This window comes from Necator americanus, chromosome V (genome assembly GCF_031761385.1).
Source record: "Necator americanus strain Aroian chromosome V, whole genome shotgun sequence".
In the NCBI taxonomy this organism is placed as follows: Eukaryota; Metazoa; Nematoda; class Chromadorea; order Rhabditida; family Ancylostomatidae; genus Necator; species Necator americanus.
The window spans coordinates 13350079-13376160 of NC_087375.1; the positions used below are offsets into that span (position 1 = coordinate 13350079).

The window sequence follows — 26082 nt, forward strand, 5'->3', positions numbered from 1 at the left end:
ATGCAATTCCCATCCAATTTTTTGGAAACGAAACTTATTTTCGCTGCTTTTCTGCTTCGATTTTTCGTTATTATGGTTCTGTTCCCGATCGTTGTTCTTAAAGTGGCTTGAAAAACATCAGTGAAAAATCCAGTCAGAACAATACGACTTGGAATGGGCGATTTGATTGAGGTGGAACCATTGCGAACGCCGTGATAAGTGGTGTTAGAAAGGTGGATTTGGTCAGACTCTTCGAATAGTCCCGCTCGGTCTTAATCGCTACAGTCCACCAAGTCGCTTCGACTGCAGCCGCTTACACTGAAGTTCGTGTCGTTTTGATTCGGCTATAGTGTAGGAAATAGAAAGGAAGTAAATATACTACTTTCACTTTAAATATATACTAAGTCCCAGAATAATACGATTTGGAATGAGCGCTTTGATCGAGGTGTAACCATTGAATAGCACCTCCATGCACCACGAAAAACTCGTACCACATCAACACGTTACCTGCATCTCAGTCTGACTAAATCCAACCAAGAACTAAGGAGACATGGACTGAAGACTTGCTCCCTGGTCGAATTATATGTATAGCAAAGAATACGATGAAATCCAACGCTTATTTGATAATACCAATAAGTTCCTGATCATGCTAAGGTCGTGGGAAAGTGAACCGGAAGCATTTGATGATGCGTTGATCATTTACTCACTCAAATTGGTATTGAACCATCAGCCCGACGCTCATCCCGAATCATACTATCCCAGCACTTTTTTGGTGGAAGAGTGTTGTTCTTTAGAGCCGTTGTCAAAAGTAGGACGAGCTGCAGAACTAGAGCCGCAGAAAATCGCTTCACCGCGCTTTTAAATAGCGGAAATAGTTCGAATACAGTCCGTTTTTGGTGCGAATTTTCAATTTCATGAGTACAGTAGAATCACGCTGATGTGCAACAACCCAACACCTACAAATGAGCAAATTTTCAAAATAACAACATCAATTGATGAATTTCTTTTTTAGCGGCACCGTGTAGCACTAGCCCATTTGAGGCGGCCATATAAGACACCTAGTACGTCTGCAGTTTTAAGAAACTGAAGGCGAAACTCGCATAGCAAACAAATTTGTAATAACGGATTTAAATCATAGGTTTTAAGCTTCACTGCTGCGAATAAGCAGAAGCACATTGAAGAAATTTATTAAGTGAGTCAAAACAGACTAGATCGTGATTTTATAACACCATCTGTGCTCCTGTAACCGCTTCCTCGCCATACACCATGGGTTGGTGTTGCTCCAGCTGTGCTGATCACCTCTACAGTCATACCGAGAGTCCTTCGAATATAAATTCGGAACGGGACCACGTAGTGAATTGTGACAATGGGATCGACAAACGAACCTATAAGACAGCACAATATTTCCGTTCCGTTAATGATGTTAATTCGGACTTCTACTCACTTATACTTAAACATGGAATGATAATGTAGCTGTAGGTGTAGGAAGAGATAAGTCCGATCTGAGCCAGCACAAACATTGACGAAGCCGGGAATTGACTAACTAATGGCACAATCGATTGGACAGTTAATGCCTGTAATAGCAATTCTCTAGAAAAAATTGTAGTAGGGTGAGAACGACGTGAAACATGGTACAGTTGCGTAGGTGGCTGCGCTCTAAGCGGTTTGGCGGACCGTAGCGCTTAGAATCTATGTGAAGACCCTTGCTGGCACGATTCCTTGCTGCAGTTTGCGATTGTCCCACCTCGATCCAACTCTTATCTCCATCGCGCCACTTAAACCGCTGCCACTTACGCAGTTGCACGTGCTTCATGTCGTTTGTACCCTATTATATATAGTATTCTCAAAACGACATGAAGCACGTACGCGATTGTGTACGCAGCTTCTTTCGAGGCCTTCGGTGGGGCGTAGCGGTTAGAAGCGCGGTGAAACCTTTGCTGGCACCTCCTATCGCTGCAGTTTGCGGCGGTCCCACCTCGGTTCCAACTGCCACCCCCGTAGCGCCTTTTTGAGCACGTACGCAAATGCACTACAACTACGCTCGTGATTCATATTTAAGTCAAAACGAACTGAGACTTTGTGCAGTTGCGCAAACGGCTGCGCTCGGCGCTACACTGTAAAACTGGCGGTTCCGAGGTGGGGCCATCGCTAGTTCAACGTATGCACCATACGCAGCCGCCTACTACACTAAGGTTTGTGATAAAATATGAGAAAAAATTCATTGAAAAAAGGTTGGTTTCCCACCTGTACTAGCAATCTAATATGATGAGTGGTTGTCTGATGTTGAAAGAATGATCGTCGAGCATTGATCAACTTGTAAATCTTCATTCGTGAATAATACATTATAGAATATATCAGGATTAAGAATATAGTGATGAAAAATAAGATGTAAAGAAGAGGAGCCTTGAAAAAAGACGTTTCTCTATTCGAGTATTTCTTCTGTAAAGTATCAATGAAATCACATCACATGTCAAAGTGAAGTGCTTTGGATAGACACGGTCTGACCAATATCACAAGTTATCTGATCCTCGACGGGGATAAACGCCTAGCGACGAGGAGCGCAGTTGTTACTCCGTTGGGTCTACGGACTATGCGGCGAGCCTCGGTAATATGTGCAAAAAGTCGAAGTAACTCCAGAGTATGATGTTGCTCATTTTCTGGATAAATTAAGGTAAAGTCTTTCTGGTAAAGTCCGGGAACCTCCGTGCTCTTAAATGGTTTTCGCCAACGTCGAATATCAATAAAGTGGTTTTCTTTGTTTCCTGTGAAGCTTTCTCATTTTCAAATTGCGTGGGCCTCCACTTGTCAACTCAGTGTTTATATCCTCCCAGACACGTCTGGTAGTAATTTGTTCAAGGGATGAAAGGATTGGTTGGCACCAAGGAGAAATCGAACCTCCGATCGATCATGCTGCAGCAACAGCGGAACCTCTTGCCGACTGCCCTGCACCGCCTATGCATTCTCAAATATGACTAACTATTGGCTTATGTTTAGAAGTGACTTCAGTTGTCAGCTCTCAGCTACTTAAGAGAAACGTATAAAGGGAATGATTTAGATGAATGGAATCAAACATGTTGATATTGATTGGTACTGATCCAAGAATATTATTGACGAAATGTGGACTCCGAGCTCTGTTCCTGCAAATTTTGAACTCAGATATTCTTGCTTATGAGGATTTTCATGACGCGTCTACTGCCTAATCGCCGCTGCAGTGCCCCTAGTGCAAACACTTCCTCAATAACTGCGTGTACATGTAGTCGGTTCAAAACGACATGAATCACGAGCGCAGTTGCGGTGCATTTGCGTACGTGCTCGAAACGGCGCGGTAAAGGCAGCAGTTGGACCGAGGTAGGACCGTCGCAAACTGCAGCGATGGGTGGTGCCAGCAAGGGTTTCACCAAGCCACTAGTCGCTACGCTCCACCGAAGCGCATCGAGAGAAGTCGCGTACGCAATTGCGTACACGCTTCATGTCGTTTTGACCCTACTATTCATAGGATTGCCCGACCATGGCACCATCCAAAACTAAAATTTTTCAGTCTTCTTCGAAAAACGAGCGCACTCCCGGAACCACTACAATATTACTTGAAATAAAACAACTATTCAAACGCAAGGCAACCTGTACCTGTGCCACTTCAGTTCCAACAGCAGTTGTGTATTTGTGAAGGTCTGGGATTGTATAATTCACATATTTGTCGTTTGTTTCTGCATCGCTGACCACTGATATGTAAGGCGCGAATACCTGGAATTCAGAAAAACATTCCTAGAGATGTACCTTCGACGGGAAAAAAGTACGGAAGAAACTCGCTAATCTCAATGACTGTCTCTTCGAAGCAAAATTAAAGAAGCGGGACTGACCACCATAGAAAACGGCATCACGTATCCAATGAGACACATTGCAACAGCAGCTTCTGTAGGAAAACGCAAACTACGTAAGCACAACCATCTGAACACCATGGAAAGCATAATAGAGACGAACGAGTTCACAGCAAAATGCACTGCAAAAGAAAGGATTCATGTCACAGATCTATCCCTCTGTACCCGCAAGCTTTTTTGGCCAACGCGACGCGTCTGCCGCAGCTCGCGCAGCCGCGGACGCGTCCGCCCGATTGGACATATTTGAAGCCAAGTGTATCTGGTCTGCACTGAAATCAATATGCAATAAAATAAATAAATCAATCGTGGAGAAAGGCACCTTAAACTTTCAATGAGCCAGTCATAGCAACTCCATCCTCTTTTTCCCTTACAATGCTCCATATCGGTTAGAACACGCATAAACTTCATACAGAAAGGCGACAGCCTTATACTGGCATAGTTTTAAAAAATGATACCAGGCAGTTTTACTGCGGGAAATATGTACTTACGTAGAACTATAAGCATAAAATAAGACCAAAATGGACCAAGATGTTGAATAGGTCCCAGATAAACAACCATTATACGCATATCTTTAGAAATTATTCTAAATGGAAACTTATTAATAATCGACCAAAGTCATTATCCTCAAGTAGTTATAATGCAGCTTACCTTGGCGCAACCAACATAGAAACTACAGAATACAGCAACTGAGTGACGGCAGTGTTCCCCAAAAAGATACGGTAAGGAGTGAGATAGGAAGGGCTTTGCCAAATGATCAGGTATAACAATATCAAGTTACAGCATATACCACTCGTACCGAATACAGTAACTACAGTCAGATAAACCAGATCAGTTATAGTTAGATACATTCTGCAAACACATCTATGTCAGGGAAAATCACTAAATGGAGCAAGGTGGTAATGAATGTAGGAGTGGTTCTTTCCATAAAAGACGTAGAACCGCCTGCGAATTCTTCGACATAGCCTGGATGCTTAATTAAGGTCAAAAATTGAGCACTTACGAACAAAGATCCGTGGCATCATATCCACACCTTGGATTCAATTAAGTCTCCTAATTAAAAATGAACGAGAGCAAATAGAATACGTCAATTTGGAAAAGTGGCACCATTATAAAGAAGAGTAAGATCTGACATAAAAAGTTATACGAAGAACTGCAAACAGAAAAAGAAAGAAAGAAAAGAGCTTGAGAGAGCAACATCAGTACAGGATAGAATGCAAAAATTTTGATGGGAAGACGAAGCAGCTGCCTGCAAGACCATGGAAATTGACAATTTCAAAATAGGAAGAAAACGAGTTTCATCACAAAGATGGAGCTTCGACTTGTGGATGTGGAAGTGGATGAAACATTGCGAATTAGTTGTATGAGGGTCCTTGGTTACATAGCTTATTTATGACTTCAAAAACATCCCTAGAAAGAGTTAGTGTAAAATGTAGTTGGGGGAAGTGGGCAGTCAATGATGCCCCTATATCTCGAAGTGAATAAATAAACCGGTCGAGGCCCTAAGAGTTAAGCACTTAGACTTAGAGGATCTATGACATGTAAGCTAAAGTCACTAAGAGAAAAAGTAAGTTGCAGCATCGATTTACTTCATTTATCTTACGAAATTGACCTAGTCCACTTTCAAAAGACATTTCCTCCCATTTAGTCACGTTTAGAGTTGATAACAAAAAGAAGTCACATAAGCGTAGCCTACGAATGAAGCAATTTGGAATTTAATTGTATCACGTAGCTTCTGATTGATTTACTTGGACTGCAGACGCGACTACTACTGATCTTTCTTTATTTACTAACAGTTTCGGCGTTATCACCTTCGTAAGAAGCTCATCTGCTGAATTTGGTAACGTACGAGACCACCATGTACGTAGCACCACTCATCGCTGCAGTTCGTGATGGTCCCACCTCGATATTAACAGCTACGCTCCACCGCACCACTTCGAGCCACTTACGTAATCGCAATAAGCTTTAGATCGTTTTGACTCGGTGGCGCCTTTATTTCTCGAAGCAAATAATCAAATCAGTCGGGGCCCTAAGGACTAAGCATTAGCCTTAGAGGATCTATAACATGTAAACTTAAGTTACTAAGAGAGAAAAGTAAGTTAGAGCTTCGGGAAATAAGAGCGCCACTGAGTCCCCCCCCCCAACCCCCAACCCCCAATGACACTTTACCCACGTCCCCTAGGTTCGGCAATTTTTTGAAAGCTGACCGATGGGTGATACGTTCCGGATGTCGTGATCAAATCGATTCTGGCGTCATGCCGGAAGAATTCACCAGGTCTGTGAAGCTAACCTTGTATATTGCATGCAATCGAATTCGCAACAAATCCTCAGAAAAAACGCAGTTAGCAACTACATACCGAGGAATATGAAGAAGTCAATTAAAGGTATTACCCCACGAATCTGAGGTGGTATGGATTTCAGGTGGAGTATTCGTATTCGGGATAGTAGATTATGGGGAGTGTGGTGTTTCCGTCCATTTCTTCCTAATTGCCGTAAAAAACGGGCCGGAAGATACGACTTCGGGCGTTCTGGCGCACTATTTTCTACAAGGAGTTTGACTGGAGCGCGCCAGCTTTGTGCGGCGCCGCATCTTCCGGATCGTTTTTTACGCCAATTAGCAAGAAATGGACGGAATCACCTCCCTCTCCTACATTTTCGTCATTTCTTTCCATTTCATTTCCGTCATTTCTTTCGAGTCTGGTAAGGGTAAAACATTAGTAGTTCTAGTTTCACCTTCCTTTTTTCCCTCAGTACGTCTTAGTTTTCTAGGATACTTGAATGTCATGTCATCCTAGAAGATTAATGCTGAGGTTTTAGGGTCCTGACTGACTCAGCTATGCACTTATAGTAATGACCTGTCAATTGATGAACGCCTTCTCAAATGGTCCAACGAGAGAAACATTTTACAGTTTAAGAATGGTCTTTACGCTACATGAACGTTTTTTGCGCACAGTTTTCTTTTTCTCGTAAATGAACCAGTACATGCTGCTCTTAAATTCCGTGAAAAACAGGCGTGTATGTGAGCGTAGGGCAGATTTTCCATGAAGTAGAAGAAGATTTGCACCAGCCAGCAGGTTACTATTTTAATTAGTTTTTATAGTCTTTATACTCGTGTAAAAAGGCGGTGCATTTGCGTACGCGTTCGAAACGGCGCGGTGGAGGCAGCGGTTGGAACCGAGGTGGGACCATCCCAAGCTGCAGCGACGGATGGTGCCAACTAGAGTTTCAGTGCGCTTCTAATCCGCTACGCTCCACCGAAGCGCCTCGAGAGAACCCGCGTGCACAGTGCTTCATATAGTTTCGACCCAATATGTATGTTATATGCTAGTTCGGCCATTTCAGACAAAAGCAATCAATCTCCAGAACACCTTTTTTGACCAAATCCGGCGTCTACATACACCACCCACCCTTTCTACTTTTAAAGACTGACTCTCTTTCTCAAAGATGTGGTGTGTTGGTTTCGCGATGTGCCGAACGGACATAAATCGCAACGGAATTCAATGCGCTCAACAGCTATGAGATTTTGATCACGTACTATAATAAATGAATCACTCTGCAAGGAACTGTACATTTATTAATTCCAAATTTGAATGTGAACTATGAGTGAACAGTATTAACAGAGCAAATACTGCATCTTTGAGTCATAGATACATTTTGCTCAGTGTTTCAGACACAAAGTCCTGTTTGTTGTTCACATATCGTACCGCGAGGACATGCTGAACATGTGTCACCGACTTCGTATATCACGTCGTTAAGCCGTTTCCCACTAAATTTCGAGAGGAAAAACATCGAGGCTGTAAAGCAAAGAGTAAACACAATACTTCAGCAGGAAACAAACTCACGTAGGCTTGTAACGACAAACCACCATTGAACTACTACTGCAGTCCTGAACGGCGCAACCAATGTGTGTAGTTCGTGACCAAGCGATCTGGAAAAGACTATCAAGAGCTGGAGTTTGCAGGGAGGTGCTCAGTTCTTGAAGAGACATAGGATTATGAAAGATATTAGCTAAACTGAGAAAAAGCCTCCAGTATGACTTCTTTCCGGGGTTACAGCGCCTAAATCTGGCTACATCACAGTGTTCTGGAACATGTATATGGTGGAGCACCATGCATCAAAACGACATGAAGCACGATGAGGCCGCGTAAGCTGCTGCGCTCGAAGCGGTGCGGTTGAGTATAACGGTTACGATTAAAGGCATCACTCCACGAATCTGAGATGGTACAGATTTCAGGTGGAGTATTCGTAAACGGGATGGGAGACTATGGAGAGGGGGGTAATTCCGTCCATTTCTTCCTAATTGCCGTAAAAAAAAACGGCCCGGAAGATGCGGCGCCGCACAAGGCTGGCGCGCTCCAGTCGAAGTCGTTTCCTTGTAGGAAATAGTGCGCCAGAACGCCTGAAGCGGTGTTTTCCGGGCCGTTTTTTACGTCAACTAGGAAGAAATGGACGGAACCACCCCCCTCTCCATAGTCTCCCATCCCGTATACAAATACTCCACCTGAAATCTGCACCACCTCAGATTTGTGGAGTGATGCCTTTAAGTGGGGACCCCTTAAGGCACCACTCTTGGCTTCAGTTCGCGACGGTCCCACCTCGATCGTGGCCGCCTACACAGCTGCACTATGCTGCACGTCATTTTCACTATACAGCCTTCACCAACAATTACACCAAAACAAAAACTTTCAGGGAAGGAAATTTCTGCTGGTTTTCAAAATGTTCCACATTACTGCTGTATAAGTTAGTAAAAGATGAAAAAAGTAGAACAAAAATAGTAAGAATAATAATAATAAAGATTATATTGTTAAACTACTTGGGCGTAATGCTCGAGGGAACCATTCTCGTGAAGTTCTGTGGTGTAGACGTTGTCCCAATGATTCCCGTGACGAGTAAATTCTTCCCACCATTTTGTTACAGCCTGAGAGGACAAAATGCACATTCATTTCACTTACAAAGCATAAAAAGAAGCAACAAGACATTAACCCTTTCTGCAGCGAATTGTTGATTAAGGTCGCTTCCCTGAAACAGCGGAGGGCACTTTCAAAAAATAAATACCTGTACATAAAGTGACATAGAAAATAAAATATCATGAACCATAGAGTCCAGTCATAGAATAGAAATTCCACAGCACTTCTAACAGGCGTACAGTGCACGAATGCGCGGTAGGAACTGTTGCTAACTCGGCACTCGAACAAAAGGACGCACTTTGAGGTCAGCGCTTTCTTGCAAGGTTGCCGTAGAAAATGTCGCGGTGCTCCGCAATACGAATGCTTTTCTGTAGCATAATACTAAGGCAAGACCAGTTCATCCTGAGCTACTCACCATAACCCTTGCAATGTTCTCGCCGTATCCATGTAACCATTTACAAGGAGTACGAATATTCATACATTTCTTGGCGACATGCAGAGCATCTCGTTCTGCGACGCAGTCATATTTCTAACATATTACTTTTATTTCCTGCGATTCATCCATCTCTGAATAATTTATATATAAAGTCTGACTAACCAGCTTCCGCATTGCCGAAGCCTGAAGTGCCGTTTCGTTATATAGAAGTTTATTTTTCACTAGGCCTTTGGCTAGTTTCGATCTGAAAAAAGGGCTAAAGTTATAATATTAGTGCACCAAAACAGGAGAACTGCAATTAGCACTAAACCAGCGAGGAGAGTAAACAAGAAATCAACAACGAAATGAGTATCTGGATAAGTCGCTAGACATCCATGTTAAAAACATTGTCCAATCTCTCAATCGATTCCTCTGGGTACTAATACAAGATAGTCTTCTAGCAGAGAAGCAAGTGAACTCGATGTGTTTCAGGTCTTCTACAACCTAACAACTCATACTTAGAGTGATGGCCAACAATTTTTTCTTAAATGAAGAAAGAAGTCCCCATCCAAGAAAAACACATTCTAGCAGTTATTTATCGGTCATTTGAGAGAACTGTACCTCACGTTTCACGTGACGAATCATCTTACACTAGACAAAGTTTAGTGATTTAGGAGCTGAACAGAAAGATTCCTTCAATTTTTTTTCGATTTTTTACTTATGTTTTTCTTGAACAACGAAGATTCTTCAGTTAGCGATGTTACTACTCAGGTGATTAATGGTCTTCCTCTATCGAATGATAATTCGTTTGGCCCAGAGCCCAGGCCACTACGAAACACGAAGATAAGGATGGATGGAAAGAAACTTAGGGAACAAGCGACTGACACCGTAGTTCGACTCGAAACTCTGACGAGACCGAAATATCACTGATTTCATGGTCGAATGAGTGGGGCTATGAGTCTTTGAGTAGCTCCAATCAGAAATTGTAAAAAATCCGAGAGTTTCGACTATGGGCTGCTTCTTTAGGCTGGACGGAAAGGCATTCAAGAACAAAATATAACAAAAATTCAATAAATTCAATAAACGAATTGGTGCTTCGGAAAACTAGTACTATCTAAATGAAAGATCTGTAACATGGTTCCGAGAAAGATTCAAAAGCAATGGAGAAGACTTCTCTATAACTGTCTGTTGTTATAATAACTGTTATAATAACCACATAAATTCATGTCCAGAAAGTATTTCACAAAATATAAGATATTATTAAATCTAGCGAAATCTAGCGTATGATGCTATGGCTGGTCATTGAACTCAAGTAATTCAAAGACATTGGAGCTCGTCAATTTTAAAAAAAACAATGAGGAACTGAATGAGCACCTGAAGTCATTGTGAAGGTCCAGGAATTTTTTCCGCAGTTCATCGGTTTGTTCTGTGTTCTCGGGGCATATCTCGCTGCCGCCTGAACGATACAAAAACAAAGGACGGGTATGCGGCTAAAAAGTTCCATTGACAACGATTAGTTTGTCAAAAATAACTATCTTTATTGTGTTGATAAATCCTAGTTCCCTTTACTCTATAGCCCAAAAACATAGAAAAAGATGTTGGTTTTCCTTCCAGTGTTGTTAAAAAGAAAGCTTCGCTAGATTTGTAGATTGAGGTTCTTTCGGAAAGAATTTACTTTTGCACTGCCAAAGTTAACTATTTCATATTCGGATGAATTCCTTAGAAAATGTTAGGTACCTTTATATGCGCCATGTGAAAACCTATTTAAAGCTAGCTTTTGCGTGTAGCAGTTGAGCACTGTATATTTGTTTCACACACTCCGCTTACCAACTGAAATGATAGGGAGTGAAAAGGAGTCAAAAAGCTGGAATTCCTTAAGCCATTGCACCAACAACGGGACCCCGCTATGCCTTCAGTCAAGCCCCGGTGCAAAGAGAGTCTCCGCGTCGCTTTGCCCGCAATTACACAACAACTGAAGTCGTTTTGAGCTGATTGTACTAAACGAATTCGAAAGAGACTGGAAAGCATCGGGAATAGTTCGCTGTTCTTCAGGAAAACAAGTTTGCAGTGCTCAACATAGTTCCGAAAAGTGCTTGGAAAGTCGCAGAGCGAGCGAGGATCGGTTAAGTGTGTGCGAAGTGAAGGGATGTGAAGAAACTCGACGGCTGGATGCAGCAAGTGGCGGAAAAAACCGGAAAAAATGGGCCACTGCTACCACCCACTACAACTTTTACAATCTTACTCATATCAGCACAGTGCAGAAGTGTGTGTTGCGGAAAATTTGCTGGAATTCACTTCAGACTGTACGGTGTTAAATGAGAACCCTCATAACTAAGTCGAAGGTGAACGAATCTGTGACTACGTGACTTTCATCACAATCAATGAATCGATTGCCCTGATTTGAGGTAGATGATCAAAAATTGACATTTCTCTTTGTTCAGTTTAGGAAATTCATTTAAAAAATTAGAAAAAAAATTGTGGGACTCCTATCTTAGCGAAAATAAACTCAGTCGTGATCGGCATTCCTAGCAGCATAAATTTTTTCCTTCAATCTAATAATACATCGAATCATAAATAAAATTTTAGGAACTCACTTGATGTAATGGCCAGCAGAGCGAGGTAGAAACCCTAGGATATCGATTAGCTGTGATATCAATGAGAACGACGAGAAAAGCGAAAAACCTACCACACAGCGCATGTGAACGGATGTGATGTTTTTGAACTCAACACTACACCGCGAACGAACAGCGCTTCACTCATGACTCAGTCATTAACGATGAAAAATGCAAAGTTGATGATGAGATCAGTGCCGCTGATTAGGCCGTGTTCGAATGAAAGAACTGAGTTGCTCGTCCCGGAACAAAAAAAAACAACCTTTTGGCAATTTCCATCTCGTTCTCTGAACTGAAAAAATGGCTGACGCGTAGGACACGATTTTCTTCGGCGACATCCCAAACTCTAAGAATTCTCCTTCTTCTTCACGATTCCTTCTCAAGAATATAATTTTGTTTTTCTTGTTTTTTTTTGCTTTGTATGTCAAGCGAATCTTTACCAAATAAAGTGATTTTCTTCCGGTTCTTCATTGCAAAAAAAAAAAAGAGAAAATTATAAGGAATTGGTTAGTTAAGGGGAATAGAGGAGTTCTGCGATTTGTTGACAGATCTGAACAAATAGAGCTTTAAATTATCAAAATTCAAACTATTGCTACCGATTTTTTTACAAGGTATCGCAACGTACTGATATCAGAGCTAATCGATATCGTGGGATTTCTATCGTGTTCCGAATTACATAAATTGGATATATACAACCTCTTTCTGAAATTGAACCACTACTACGCCGTAGGTAAAACAAAAGAAAAATTACCCTGTAAAAATCTCCTTCGCGACTAAGCCTCCTTCTACTGAAATAGGTATCCTGAGATATCTACTAAATTGTTGTAAGAAGAATGTGGATCTTTGCCTACGGACCTTCATCGAGAGCCTTCAGTACCCTATGTTGCATAAATATTTTACAACAACTCCAAAAAGCCCTCATCTCTCATAATCTGTATCATTCGAACCGATCCTTATCGCTCTTCGCCAGAGCAGAGCTCCAGCAAAGTGCTTCGAAACGGCCTAGGAGTCATATAGTCTTTCAAATCATTGGGCGGACTTGAACCTTTGAGCGCACGTGCATTACGCTAGATCGCTATCCACTTAACCATTGGCACCAACTACACAACAATTCAATAAAGTCTCAGTTGTTCCGCCCAATATAACATTGCTATAACATTGCTGGAAATTGTTGTATAGAAAACATCAGCATGATAGGTTTCATTCTGGATGAGATTTCTTCGAATATTTTCTTTTGTATTCTAGAATAAATAATTAAGAAATAATTTACAACCGATTCAGTCAGTAGTGAAAAACATCAGTTGGTTGTATTGTGATATGATCTTCAATTTTTTTTCGAGCAATCGACACAACATCACACATCATCGCTGTAGAAAAAAAAATTGTGCCGAATTTTTTGCGAAAATTCAGGAAATACCAGAGGAAAATAAGAGCGGTTAGAGTGAGTTCTTTGGCAACAGTTGCGCCAGAAAAATGTGATGTTTCGAAAAATCCGTTGTTAGATATTTTCAAACCTTTTTCTTATGAGAACTCAAAAAGAAAACACCTCCATTTGCATCTTGTAATTCATTACGGTAAAGGATCGTAATAGCATTAGAGTTTCTCGATGAAGACGTCTGCTTCAACAGCTCTGACTCCAAGTGATAAGCTATCACTGCGAAAATTTATTGCACGTTATTATGTTGCTCCCAACTTTGCTACTGTTTATCAACATTCTTCAAGGTGCTTTTTTCACGAATAAAAAAACGTTTCTCTTGTTTATCAGTATTTTCGGGAAATGTTTGATGGTACTCAATGACAACAAATTGGAGGTGTTCCACATAGCGTCAATCAATAAATACTTTCCTTATTTGCTAGTTTTAGATGCTCAAAAAAGTGCGTAACGTTCTAGATGGCTTTCAGTTCTTATTTGAAATAGTTAATCTCGCACTGCGATTTCGAGAAACATCCACGTCGTTGATTATAAAGAATCGAAGAAAAGAAGCACTGAGCTGTAAAAATCGGGAAGTGGTACGGAAAGTGCCTCATTGTTATTATTATAGAAAAAGTTTCCTTTTAAAAATGTAAAATAGATTATCAACTACTGTATGTTACTGATCTGGATGAGAGATATTCCGAGATTGAAAGACTAGTATTCATAGGTCTAAAATAAAACAGTCAATGTCTTATAATCTACGTGACTCACATGGAACTCACCAGAAAAAAAAACGCTTAGGAAATTTATTACACAAAAGAAAAGTAGAATTTCCAGCTCAATCCGAGTTATGCCAGAGAGGATGGCAATTTATCACACAGACCTCGTACTGTGTTATGATCAGCAGTCAGCTTTTCTCACCCGACGATGCGAGCAGCTATTGCCGGTCCCAAGGATCGGATCTTGCCACACTTCTATTACAAACGGAATTTTCAGCGCTTACAAGTAAGCTCCAACTGTGAAAGAGGAGTTTATTTATTTGGGTTGGAATTTCCTCTTCAAATGTTCCTAATTAATTTTATCCAGTTCAACCGATGATATTTTTAAGATATGACAAGTAATCAACGACTTCCACCATGGGTCGCCGCATCACGAACTTCCAGTGGGAATTGGAAATGGAACACTGGTGTCTCTGTATCCAGTACCTATTGGGCGACTAGTAATTTTTTAATTTTTTTTTTTCAATTTTTGTTAACAGTGCCCATTCTTTCGACATCTCGTTAGGTCACGATGCTACTTTCAGATGAACCGTCCATTTACGGTGATTGTGCCACGCTGCGCTCGAATGGAATGTCCGCTTGTCCGTGCTACAACCAGCAGCCGGCAATGTGCAAGCTGAAACCGCCACTGTAGGTTGAACGCCGAATCGGACTGTCAGAGAAGATGTCAACTCGTTATTTGTAGATGTAATGGCGGAAAATTTGGTGGAGCAAATATCCGCTTCGGTACTTTCAACAGTCCCGGTTATCCAGATCAATACTACAATGGTTTGGATTGTTACTATCAGATTGAAGGTGAGTTTTTAAAGGAGATTTATATTAGGTTGTTCGGATATAAACGAGACTTTCGACTCAAACTTTCAAACATCACAAAATTTTTTTATAACAAGTCTTTATTCCAAACAATATTCTCCACAACTATCAACAACGCTTCGCCATCGATCATGCAGATTGTGGATGCCGTCCTTAAAGAATTTGGTTGGCGGTGAGTCGAAATATGATGCGACCCAAGATCGGACTTCGTCGATATTGTTAAACTTTTAACCAACAATCCGTGATGCATCGATCGAAATAGATGGTAGTCCGAAGAAGCCAAGTCCGGACTATACGGCGAATGCGGCAAAACTTTCCAGCCCCACTCTTCGATTTTTTTTCGATTTACGGACAGCTTTATTTCCAACACTCAGCTTATGAGGAACCCATTTGCCGCACCGATTTGTCTTCCCGATTGTATGAAAATGCTCGTCAATTGTCGAATTCGAACATCCGAACTCTAGGGCACGTTTTCTTGTTCTTTTTGTGTCGGATCAGACTCGACCGCCTTCTTCAGTAATTCGTCGTCTACCAATTGAGGACGACGTCGGTGTTCTTCGTCTTCTAAGCTCTCATTTCCATTTTCAAAGCGTTGAAACCGTTTGTAGCATTGACTTCGCGAAATCACATCTTCAATAAAATAAAAATAAATAAATAAATAAATAAATAAAATTTTATTTTTATGAAGTAAAAAAATATTGCAGAAATCAAAAATAAACAAAAAAGAAAGTAAAATATACAGGAAAACGAGGAACAAAATGGAACCAAAACTGTCCAAATTGCTGTTCGAAATTCGTAAATTTTCGAACGTCTCGTTTATATCCGAACAACCTAATAGTTTCTATGATATGTCTGTTGTGATGTTGAACAAACGCAATTCGCTAGAAAAACTTGTAAACTTAACCCACTCACCACTACGATCAATTATGCGTAAATATTTGATTTACAGTTTGTAACAATCGAACATTGTGAATGGGACCTAAGAATGAAATAATTTCACTGACTCTTCGTAAGAAATTGTTGAGTTAAAAATAACTTCCGTTTTGTTTCTCATACATTTATCTCGGTGACTGCAAAAAGTTGATTGTGAAGGATTGAACTTCTCTGCTAAGTGGCTCGTTGAACGATTTATGCTTTGTTCCAATATTTACTTTGAAATAACGTGTATCGAAATCCGAAGGCCGATCTTTTGGTTCGTTTTTCTAAGCTAGAACATCTCCAGATCGGAATTAGACAAACCAATTTCCCCTTTCCTCCCGATCTGTTATCACTCCTTTCCCACACATACTGCATAGTTGGGGCTTTGGCCGCAGCAATATCCCCTCGTTGAAATTCGCAAAGCATCACATGACGTAAGTGTATTTTTTGAATCTCCATTCTCAAAGTGAACAAGGAAAATTAAACGGAACGTGCACAACATTACTCCTGTATAAAAACTAACCGAAATTCTGCCTACTTAGTGATAAGGAAATCCTTTGCTCGTGTAACCCATTCTATGCGTAAACAATAACAATAGGTACCATGACCCTGGACGAAAGTTACTTATGACCCAACCTAATATCATGGTTGATTATGGTTTAGCAGAATCATGGTCGAGTTAAAACGACATGAAGCTCGGTGCAGTTGCGTAAGCGGGAGCGCTCGATGCGGCACATTAGAGCACAGCGGTGGGGATCGAAGAGGTACCCTCGTTAGCACGTTCGCACACGCAGTTCGTGATGGTCCCACCTCGACCCACGCCGCTAACTTCACCTCGCGGCTTCGAGCGCGGCCGCTTACGCACACTTCTCAAAGATTCGGGTCATTTTGACCCGACTATAACACCTATTAAGACCAGCATCATATCTTTCAATTACCCTAAAATCCCATAGAAAGAGCGGTTTGTGCTAGAAAATGAAAATTGACGTTTGTATACGTTTTTTTGGCGTTGTGTGCTCATGATTATCGCAATAATAGCCTACAACTCTACCTTTATTCTTACTGTTTTCTATACTCTTTCTATCCTGTATCACCTGCTATGAAACGTCGTAAATCGTATACAGCAGCTTTCAAGCTAGACGCCGTCAATTATCGTGATTTGCATGGAACCTTGGCAGCGGCTAGTCATTTTGAAGTCACTGAAGCAATGATAAGAAAGTGGGTTGTTGATCGACAAAATCTTCAAGAGATGCCAGCAACGAAGAGAGCCCGACGATACAAAAAACCAAGCGTTGAAGAAGTTGAAGATGCCATCTACAACTGGGTTGTCAAAAAACGAGAAGAAAATAGAGCTGTCACGGTGAAAGAAATAAGGACCAAAGCAAAGGAATTAGCAGAAGAGCATGGTCACCAAAATTTTAAAGCATCTGCGCATTGGTGCATCTTGTTTATGGCGCGAAAAAAGCTCTCTGTACGAAGAAGAACAAGTGTCGGTCAACCATTACCTTCTGACCATCTACAAAAATGCTCGGATTTTCGAAAGTTCGTTGCAGCTGAAGCCTTGAACGTATCCCCTTTCAATTTGGGAAATATTGATGAAGTACCAGTTCCCTTTGATATCATCTACGAACGGACAGTTGATGTGAAGGGACGAGAGAACATTAAAATTGATTCTACCGGCCATGAGAAATCTAATTTTATTGTGAAAACAAATGAAAATGGTTGGATGAATTAGGAATTGATGAAAGAATGGATCGTTGAAGTATGGAACAAAAGAGAAAATCACAATTCCGACCCTGATCGCTCTTTGCTGATATTTGATTCTGCTCGTTACCACGTAACTGATGAAGTGAAACAATTTTGTCAACAATATAGCAAAATTGCCGTAATACCAGGAGGATTGACTAAAATATTGCAACCCTTAGACGTCGGCATCAACAAACCGTTTAAAGACCACTTGAAAGCTGGCTGGGAAAAATGGATGAGAGATGAAGCTAAAGCAACTTACACAAAAAGTGGAATAAGGAGAAGGATGAGCTACGAAGAAGCTGCATTTTTAGTTAGCGAAAGTTTCCAATCCATTTCATCTGATGTTATTCAACATAGCTTTGAAAAAGCATTGTGTGATTTGGAAAATCTCAAAAACGATTTTGCCATGATGAATATAAACGATGATGACGAAGTAGAAATTGGAAAAGTTTAGTGTTATGTTTAGGTATGTTGGAGTCCTTGTTGTTTAATATACAAATAAAATTTTAAAAATATTTTTTCAAAATCATTTTTTACCGGTAAATTAAACCGCTCTTATCTATGGAATTTTACTGATCGAATGGGCTCTTCAAGTTCTATCCAGAGATCAAATTTCGGCATTTCTAGAGAGATTCCGGCAGAAATTCCGTTAAAATCGCTATTTTTCTATATGAATTGTTTATTAAGTGGGCGGGGTTTAGAGTTGAGGGGCGGGCTTCTTCTAAACTTCTTCTCCGATTTTTATTTATCCATCCATCAAGTTAGAGGGGTGACTGCATTCAATTTCAATTTCATTCCAATTCATTTTTCACCGGTAAATTAAACCGCTCTTATCTATGGGATTTTAGGGTAAGTGTTGTAGTTAAACCATGTTCGTAAAAACAGAGAAGAGACTTCTCAGCCATCAATTATTTTTCATGAGTTTATTTTTAAAGTCTTTTATTTTGCTTATTGACACTCACGCTTATTGACGCCATACAATGCTCTGCTTCGATTTAATTACAGGTCCAGCTAGCACCTATATTACCATAGATTTCGATCCATACCTTGTGGAAGACTACTTTGATTACGTGGAAATCTATGAAGGAAACACAACGGGGACAAAGATTGGAGAGTGAGTATTTTCTACAACACAACTACAAGAAGTCTTTTTTTTTTGCGTCCCGTTATCTTCCGTCAGCATCCGGCCAATCAACCTCAGACCAACTGTTCAACCGGCTACACTTTAATCCTGAATCAGTAAACTTTTTGATCCAATGTGCAGAGGCCCAGTGATTCCCTTAGCCACCAGTATTTTCGTTGGACCTCATGAACTTTTCCTGACTGACACACGATCCCGTGACCCGAGACTGTTTCGCTCGCGCGCAACGGTCTCTTGGCCACAAATAAGCGCTGGAGCTCATGCTTCGGTTACTTTCGATTTTGAAAAGTTTAGAAGATCTGACGTGATCTAATATGTATTTTGTATCTGTATTTTGCGGAAGAAATTTCTTTGAGCAATGCGGGGCATTTATTGAATAAGGTTGCTTATCCCTCTCGTTATACGATTTCCACCAACATCACTGTGACTTTGCGAAACAGTTTCTCTCGTTTTTAGGCTGTCTTCTTCTGCCGAAACTAAAACCACCTTTGAAAGCACCACAAACCAAATGTTGGTTTATTTCCACACCGACGGTATGATCACTAACAAAGGATGGTCTGCGCAATGGAATGCAAAGTGTGACGTGTTCTCATACGTTTGTAAGGAAAATACCAAGGCCAAATTGAAGCTAACACATGTGGATTTGCTATTATGTGTAGATTTCAGAGCTAGTTTGGAAAATCATTTGAAATGCTCTCTTTGAAAATTATGCTACCTTTTATCAGAAACAGCGCTCTAGCTGTAAATCAGACTGGTACAACCGGAGCAATGTCGTCACCAAATTATCCCAGTAACTACGATACCTTCTTGGAGCAAATGTACTACATCACTTCTCCAAGCAATACATCGGTTTGTGTGAGATTTTGTGTCGTTGGGTGATGTGTAGTAGGGCCCAAATAACACGACGCACGGTGCACTTGCGTAAGCAGCTGCGCACGAAGCGGCGAAGTAGAGAAAGCGGTAAGATCGTTGTGGGACCATTGCGAACTGCAGGAAAGAATGGTGCTAGCAAAAGTCCTCCTTCGGCCTCAACCTCTACTCTCCTACGCATCGCTTCGAGCGCAGCCGCTTACGCAATTGCACCGTGCTTCATTTTGTTTTAACCCTACTATATGCTACGTAGTATTAAAAAATTTGTGTGAAAACCAACAAAAACAAAATAATCCCTCACAGATAAACATAAAATTCGATGCCTTCTCCACCGAGGAGGAATACGACTACCTGGAAATCTATGATGGTGGGGTCATCAGTGCTCCACTAATAGCTAAGTGAGTTTTGTTCTCTCAGGTTAATCAAGATCTACTGGATCTACTTTAAAATGGTATTTTAGCCTTTCCGGGCATAGTGTAACCGGCACAAGCCTTAACAGCAGTGGAAATCAAATAACGATGCGTTTTATCACCGACGGCGCTGCTCAGTTCTCCGGATGGCACATGTTGTGGAATGCATTTTGAGTTTATCAGGTGAATAAATATTAGCGGAGGATAATTGTTTGTTCTCTCCGAACTGATGTATGATATTTCTCAATACTCACACAAAACCTACCTACGTTGTTCTGTAGGCTTATTTGTGTTGTGCGACGCTGGAGCGCGTATTGTATTCGCTGCGTCGCGGCTACCTTGATGAAGAAGAGCACGATCCAGAGAGAAATTTGCGCTTTCCACAGCGGATGGCGGAAAACGCTCAACTACACCTCCGGACTGGTGATGATCCACTCGGCTCGTAATACTGCATCAGTCAGTGTGAGCCGCAACGTAGCCATTTTGTACGTGATCGTTCACGCGGTATTACACCTAAGCTTACTATGTTTCTAGCAATTTCCAAAGCAAAAAAAGTACAGATACTTACATTCAAATATATACGGAACATTGAGAACTTCAACCTACACATTTTCAACATAGCAAGTGGAACTGTTATTCGTCTGTACTTCCCTTGCTTACTGTAAGTTTTATCCATTTTATTAATGTAAGTTTGACTGTACGTGTAGTGTATGTTTTATTTCATAACAACGATAATTTATATTTTCTTGAACTGCTGAAATGATGACAATTCGGTACGGAATTACGGCGAAAAATGGAAGAGAGCACATGGCGATAACAGCGACTCCAACGATACGCCTCGTGTGGATGTTTCATTCACGATGGCCGTGTTTCTGTGCGTATGCTGCTAGTGGCGATCTTTTACTTTCGGCGACCCCACGTCCAACCCAAATCGTGCCAGTCTGGCGTCTTCTTCACTAATTGCATCGGTCGTAAAAATCGTTGAGGGTACTGTAAAGGATACTGATATACGGTGGACGAAATTATCCAACCAAGATATGTTTGGAGTAGAGTGCTTACCACAGAATCAGGAACACTACGCTTTCCCCACGCCCATCCTAAATCTTCCCAATCCGGCTTGATCTCTCTTTTTGGCATCGATTGTAATGCGTCTAAATTTGCAACGGTAATGGCTGGGATGATCGTTCGTTCATCGTTCATTCGAGAAGAATCACACCAACAGAATACTACCTGCTAATTTCAGGTTGTACGTGAACGTCGCTTGTATGATGGCGATTAACAGGACGATCACTTGCAAACTCCTCATATTACCTAAAAACGGGATGTAAAAAAGCCTATTCTGATACGGTCGGCAGCTCACGACTCGCTCTAAAAACAGGAAAGCGGAAACAGAACTGAGGAAAGCGACAAGAAACAGAAGTGTTTGTAAACAACGCTACTCAAGTTTGCTCAGACGACTGCGAAGCGCGTTCGATTAGAGCAAGGGAAGAGTATATGGGGCGAGCGAATTACGGTGAACTCATCACGGCCGCGTAACGCGTCACGTCGAGCAACGCGAGCAAGTACGCATTCCATATCTCAACTTATGAAAACTCTTGAAATTCAGATATAGTTGAGTCAAAACGAATTGACGCTCGGCATGCAGTTGCATAAGCGGCTGCCTGACTGTGGAGTGTTGCGGTTAGGATCGAGACGGGACCCTTGCCACTAGCGTCACTTATCGCTGCTGTTCGCAATGGTCCCACTTCGGTCTCAACCACTAACCGCCCCGCTGCGAGCGCAATCGCTTACACTTACACTTACTCCATCATGCCTACTATACTCTCCTTTTAACCCGACTACAGTTTAAAGATTCAAAGAAATATAGTATATAGGAAAGGAAGGAAATATAGCGGAGTCAAAACGACATGAAGCACGTACGCAATTGCGAACGCGACTTCTCTCGACGCGCTTCGCTGGAGCGTAGCGACTAGTGGCGTGGCGAAACCCTTGCTGGCACCACCCACCGCTGCAGGTTGCGACTGTCCCAACTTGGTCCCAACTGCTGCCTCCACCGCGCCGTTTCGAGTGCGTACGCAAATGCACCGAAACTACTGTCGTGATTCATGTTTCGACTGTAGGCAGTGTATTTGCTACCTTCCACTGTAGAAAATCACAAATTATTCTCAATTAATTCTACATAGATGGAGTAGAAGTAACGATCGTTAATAATCAAAGCTCAAAAATGTCGCAATCACATTGTTTGGTGAAAGCCTTGTTCATGAAAGGAGTTTTCCTTTATATTTCGATTTGGTACTATAAACAAAGCGAATCACAACTGAGGTAGTTTATCTAAAATGAGATATTATTATGTCACTGCTCGTCGTTGAAATATCGTAGAAAAAAGAAAGGAAAGGTGATTGACATATCTGTTCAAAGACACACATAGAAAATCGACAGAGCTTGAGAGAGTTAACAATCAAGGGATCCATGTGAAATATCCACAAAAATTCTTGATTTCGCCGAATTTCGTCGAAAAGCAGAAAAGCAAGCGCATGCATGCATAGGGAAGACATCCATTTGTATGAGGTAACGTTATTGCACTTGACACTGTTGGGGCGGGAACAGGGAACTTTTTTTAAACCTAATGCTCATGTGTGGGCGTGGTGTGGTACCTGGACGGGTCCTCTGTACGTCGGTTTAGCTCCTAGCTTCAATAAAGCATAGTTTAGAACGGAAACACTTTATGCAACCAGTTCAGAATTACCTGATCTTCCGTTTTCGAGCATCTGCAGCGACCACCGAGCGTCCTTCAATGTGCACACTGCAGACACTCGACAGAGGGCTGCAGAACGGTGACCGGGCCGAACTCGAAGGCTGCACAGCTATGCACGGCTCGACATGGCCTGTTACGACTAGATGTCTGGCGCGAGGAACGGCTTCTCTACATTCACCCTGTTCACCTATTTATAAATGCAAATTTGGTTATAAAATGCAAATTATTCTCCTGTCTTGGAGCTTTCCGTTTATTGAACCATGAAAAATCCGACGAACGAATTTAAGTAACCATTGTGCGGTACGAATCCGAGGTCATACCTCCTAGGACATAAAAGTTGCTTTGGATTTTTTTTAAATCGCAAAAAAATGGCGAGAAAATAGGAACCAAACTTTGAGTTTATCAGAAACAATTGCGATCGCTGCCAAACGCAGGCAGGCTGATTCTGATCTACAGGAGTTCTAAAGATGTCTGTCACAAAGTCTAAAATTCAAAGGTTACGTTATGGCAGGACGCGGTCTCTTATCCAGTAAACCTCTCGATTCAAGGTAAACAATAATTTTTATACATTATTTCCTATGCAGTTTTTATTTTTTTGCTTGTTTGTCTTTGATTTTGCTATCCAAAAACTTTGTTGTAAACTGACGAAACGTTCCAGGAGATAGGTCACTTACGATTTTGGGTTTCCTAACGGCCTCTGAGGAGCTCTAAACGAGGAAATATGAGTGAATTAACAAGTTAGTATAGCAGGGTCAAAACGACATCAAGCACGGTGCAACTCTGTGCGCAGCTTGTCTTGAGGGGGTGTGTGGCGGTTGGGAGCGTACTGGGACCCTTGCTGGGACCAGCCATCGCTACAGCTAGCGATGGTCTCACCTCGGTTCCAACTCCTGCCTCCACCGCGCCGTTTCGAGCGCGTAACCAAATGCACCGTGCTGCATGTCATTTTGGCCCGACTATAACTATAAGTTACTGCAGTTATAGGTAAAGATCGATAATCGTTTAGATCCACAGCTAGTATTGATTATTCCAGCATTCTCAGAAAGTCAGGGATGAGCACATACTACTTAACATTTACTCCTTCTTCTTTTTGCGACGATTTTCCGAACTGGAATAGATTAGTTATTTGATTATTACTGGAATTAACTGTTTGCTACGCTGCGCTCTGTGGTGTACTATTTAGAGTTGGAAACAATTTTCGCAAAAGCATTTAGAAGCGTAAATACAAAATGTAAAAAAAAATCAAGCGAGCAGGAGCAAGTGATTAGAAAATATTGTTATGAAGTGTATGGTTTTCTAATTATTTAATCTCGACTACCACCATAAATTTGAGGCAGCGAAAACAAAAATGAAAAACACGCTGAATATTAGCGAAGTGGCATATGTGCACATAAAACTGAATGAAGACCGCTATCGGAGGGGGCGGACCGCTGGTGGCGATGGTTCCCTGCTACTTCGCTCACAAATCTTTGTTGAAAGAGGTGAAGGTGGGTGATTGCGAGGCCGTGCCACGCCTCCAACCCGATAGGTCCCATCCGCTACGCAAGGTGAATTCTCTGGGGAAGTTATTGTTAATGTCCTGCGGTCACTACTAGTTCCTCAGCCGGAATCAAGGATGAATAATGATCGAGTGACAAATTTCTTTGAAGTGCACCATCCCATTCGACTTTAATTCAGAATCGTAGCGGTTAGGAAAAGGCATCAACCTATGAATTTGGGGTGGTACGGGTTTCAGCCTGGTGATGCCCCTACGGGGTACAGATTGTGGGGAAGAGGGTGGTTCCGTTCATCTCTCCCCGTACCAGTGTAAACGGACGACCCCGGAACGCTGTTTCTTGCGACGGCTTCTGTTGCAATGCGCAACTACTGCGCCCCGCCCCGCCTGCGATTCGTCGAAAACCCGTTAAAAACTCTTTGACTCTTGCGAAGCGATACGGTGACTTGCAGTAGTCAACCGATGTATTAACGGCATCACCCCACGAATCTATGGTGGTGCGGGTTTCAGGTGAGTTATGCCTACGCGGGGTCCCAAATTATGTGGACGAGGGCGATTCCGTCCATTTCTTCCTAATTGGTGTAAAAACGGCCAGGAAAATCCGGCGTGTGCACAAAGCTGACGCGCTCTAATCGAACTCGTCGTGGAAAATAGCGCCCCGGAGCGCTCGAAGCCGCAGTTTCCGGGCCGTTTTTTGCGGCAATTAGGAAGAAATGGACGGAATCACCAACCCCCACCCTCCCCATTATCTACGATCCCGTATACGAATACTCCACCTGAAATCCGTACCACCTCAGATTCGTGGGGTGATGCCTTTAAGTCAGTTTTTCATATTGTAGTAAAAATCTGCACCAGCTTATCCACCACGGAGAGGTAAAATCTTAACGTCCTCGGTTGCTCTGGGGCAGCATTTCAGAATCATCGACTGCGCAGATCGAAGTGGTGACGAGTTGCCAATGCATACTGCATATGCCTACGCCCTATCCACAGCGACATATTGCTGTAGGAAATGACCGAGTGAGACTGTAAAAATGGCTTGCACTGAAATGATTAGCAGAGCAAACAGATTCATTCCCACAAAGACAGAAGGACCGCAATTCTTATGCGTTCTGCACTTTTACCCAACGCCATCTGCAGTTTACATGCGGATGAGTGAAAAAAGAAATGCGATATGGATTTCAGACACGGTGGAGTACAGTACGGAATTTTTATCGATGACTTAGCATCAAATCATGGTAGTATGTGGGTACACCACAGTACGGGGGCTTCAGCATGATGAAAGAAATCCTGGATATCAGTTCAACTTCGCTTGTAGGATTGTAAACATAGAAAGCCACACAAATCTTGCCATCATCCCGCCATTCAACCGATATGGGTCGTGACAACCATACAAGACTGTCAAACAGTTATGACATCACTTGAAGTGATTTGCAGTACAACTCGTTAGGCTGCTGTGATTCAATGAACGCCGTAAAGATGCAGAACTTTAGTCAAAACGAATTGAAGCACGCTGCAGTTGCGTAAACGGCTGCGCTCAAAACGACGCGGTGGGAGTCGAGGTGGGACCGTGGCGAACTGCAACGAAGAATGCGCCAGCAAGGGCCCCCTCAGTCTTGAAAGCAGTATCCAGCGCCCCAAAGACCAACTTTTTCCGCTACCATTGTTTTTCTGGATACCAGAAAAAGAGATTAGATAAAAAGAGTGAACAGACTAGGATACCCGTACGGTTTCTCTGCGTGAGTACTGATAGATCTTGGATGTGAACGTGAGGCATTCTAAACCTCCTTCCAAAAGTTCGGCACTGCACAGAACTAGAGTCCGTGAACACTCGGAACATGTTATCTTTGCTATCTCTTATCTTTGTTCTGCGCCCCGTTTTCGCTGCGGGACACCACTACACGGCCACGCCACAGCCGTAGAGCAACGAAGACGTTGCAGACATTCGAAAACAGA

General features: G+C 42.0%; 4 protein-coding genes across 6 annotated transcripts; 1 reads left to right on the forward strand and 3 right to left on the reverse strand.

The window, feature by feature from the left end:
• Positions 1-1176: 1176 nt before the first annotated feature.
• Positions 1177-4519, reverse strand: RB195_013757 (uncharacterized protein; the record flags this gene model as incomplete). Of its 2 annotated transcripts, XM_064203731.1 has the most annotated exons (6): positions 1177-1364; positions 1424-1553; positions 3604-3720; positions 3837-3976; positions 4343-4437; positions 4503-4519. In XM_064203731.1, 6 exons carry the CDS (start codon positions 4517-4519, stop codon positions 1177-1179), a joined length of 687 nt encoding a protein of 228 aa, XP_064059612.1. The 2 variants fall into 2 exon arrangements, with proteins under 2 accessions (XP_064059612.1, XP_064059613.1); XM_064203732.1 differs by lacking the exons at positions 4343-4437; positions 4503-4519 and adding an exon at positions 4020-4095.
• Positions 4520-7517: 2998 nt separating this feature from the next.
• RB195_013758 (uncharacterized protein) lies at positions 7518-11871 on the reverse strand (the record flags this gene model as incomplete). 2 transcript variants are annotated; one of them, XM_064203733.1, is made up of 9 exons in its annotated part: positions 7518-7617; positions 7694-7779; positions 8665-8769; positions 8835-8870; positions 9174-9287; positions 9357-9438; positions 10548-10629; positions 11768-11801; positions 11860-11871. In XM_064203733.1, 9 exons carry the CDS (start codon positions 11869-11871, stop codon positions 7518-7520), a joined length of 651 nt encoding a protein of 216 aa, XP_064059615.1. The 2 variants fall into 2 exon arrangements, with proteins under 2 accessions (XP_064059615.1, XP_064059614.1); XM_064203734.1 differs by lacking the exon at positions 9174-9287.
• Positions 11872-13464: 1593 nt separating this feature from the next.
• On the forward strand, positions 13465-20053 carry RB195_013759 (uncharacterized protein; the record flags this gene model as incomplete). The annotated part of the gene is made up of 10 exons (XM_064203735.1): positions 13465-13507; positions 14037-14204; positions 14308-14418; positions 14503-14608; positions 14664-14773; positions 18464-18572; positions 19056-19175; positions 19325-19448; positions 19773-19867; positions 19930-20053. 10 exons carry the CDS (start codon positions 13465-13467, stop codon positions 20051-20053), a joined length of 1110 nt encoding a protein of 369 aa, XP_064059616.1.
• A 726-nt stretch (positions 20054-20779) lies between these two features.
• Positions 20780-21185, reverse strand: RB195_013760 (uncharacterized protein; the record flags this gene model as incomplete). The annotated part of the gene is made up of 3 exons (XM_013451128.2): positions 20780-20869; positions 20939-21030; positions 21110-21185. The coding sequence occupies 3 exons, from the start codon at positions 21183-21185 to the stop codon at positions 20780-20782; spliced, it is 258 nt and encodes an 85-aa protein (XP_013306582.1).
• Between the last annotated feature and the right edge of the window lie 4897 nt (positions 21186-26082).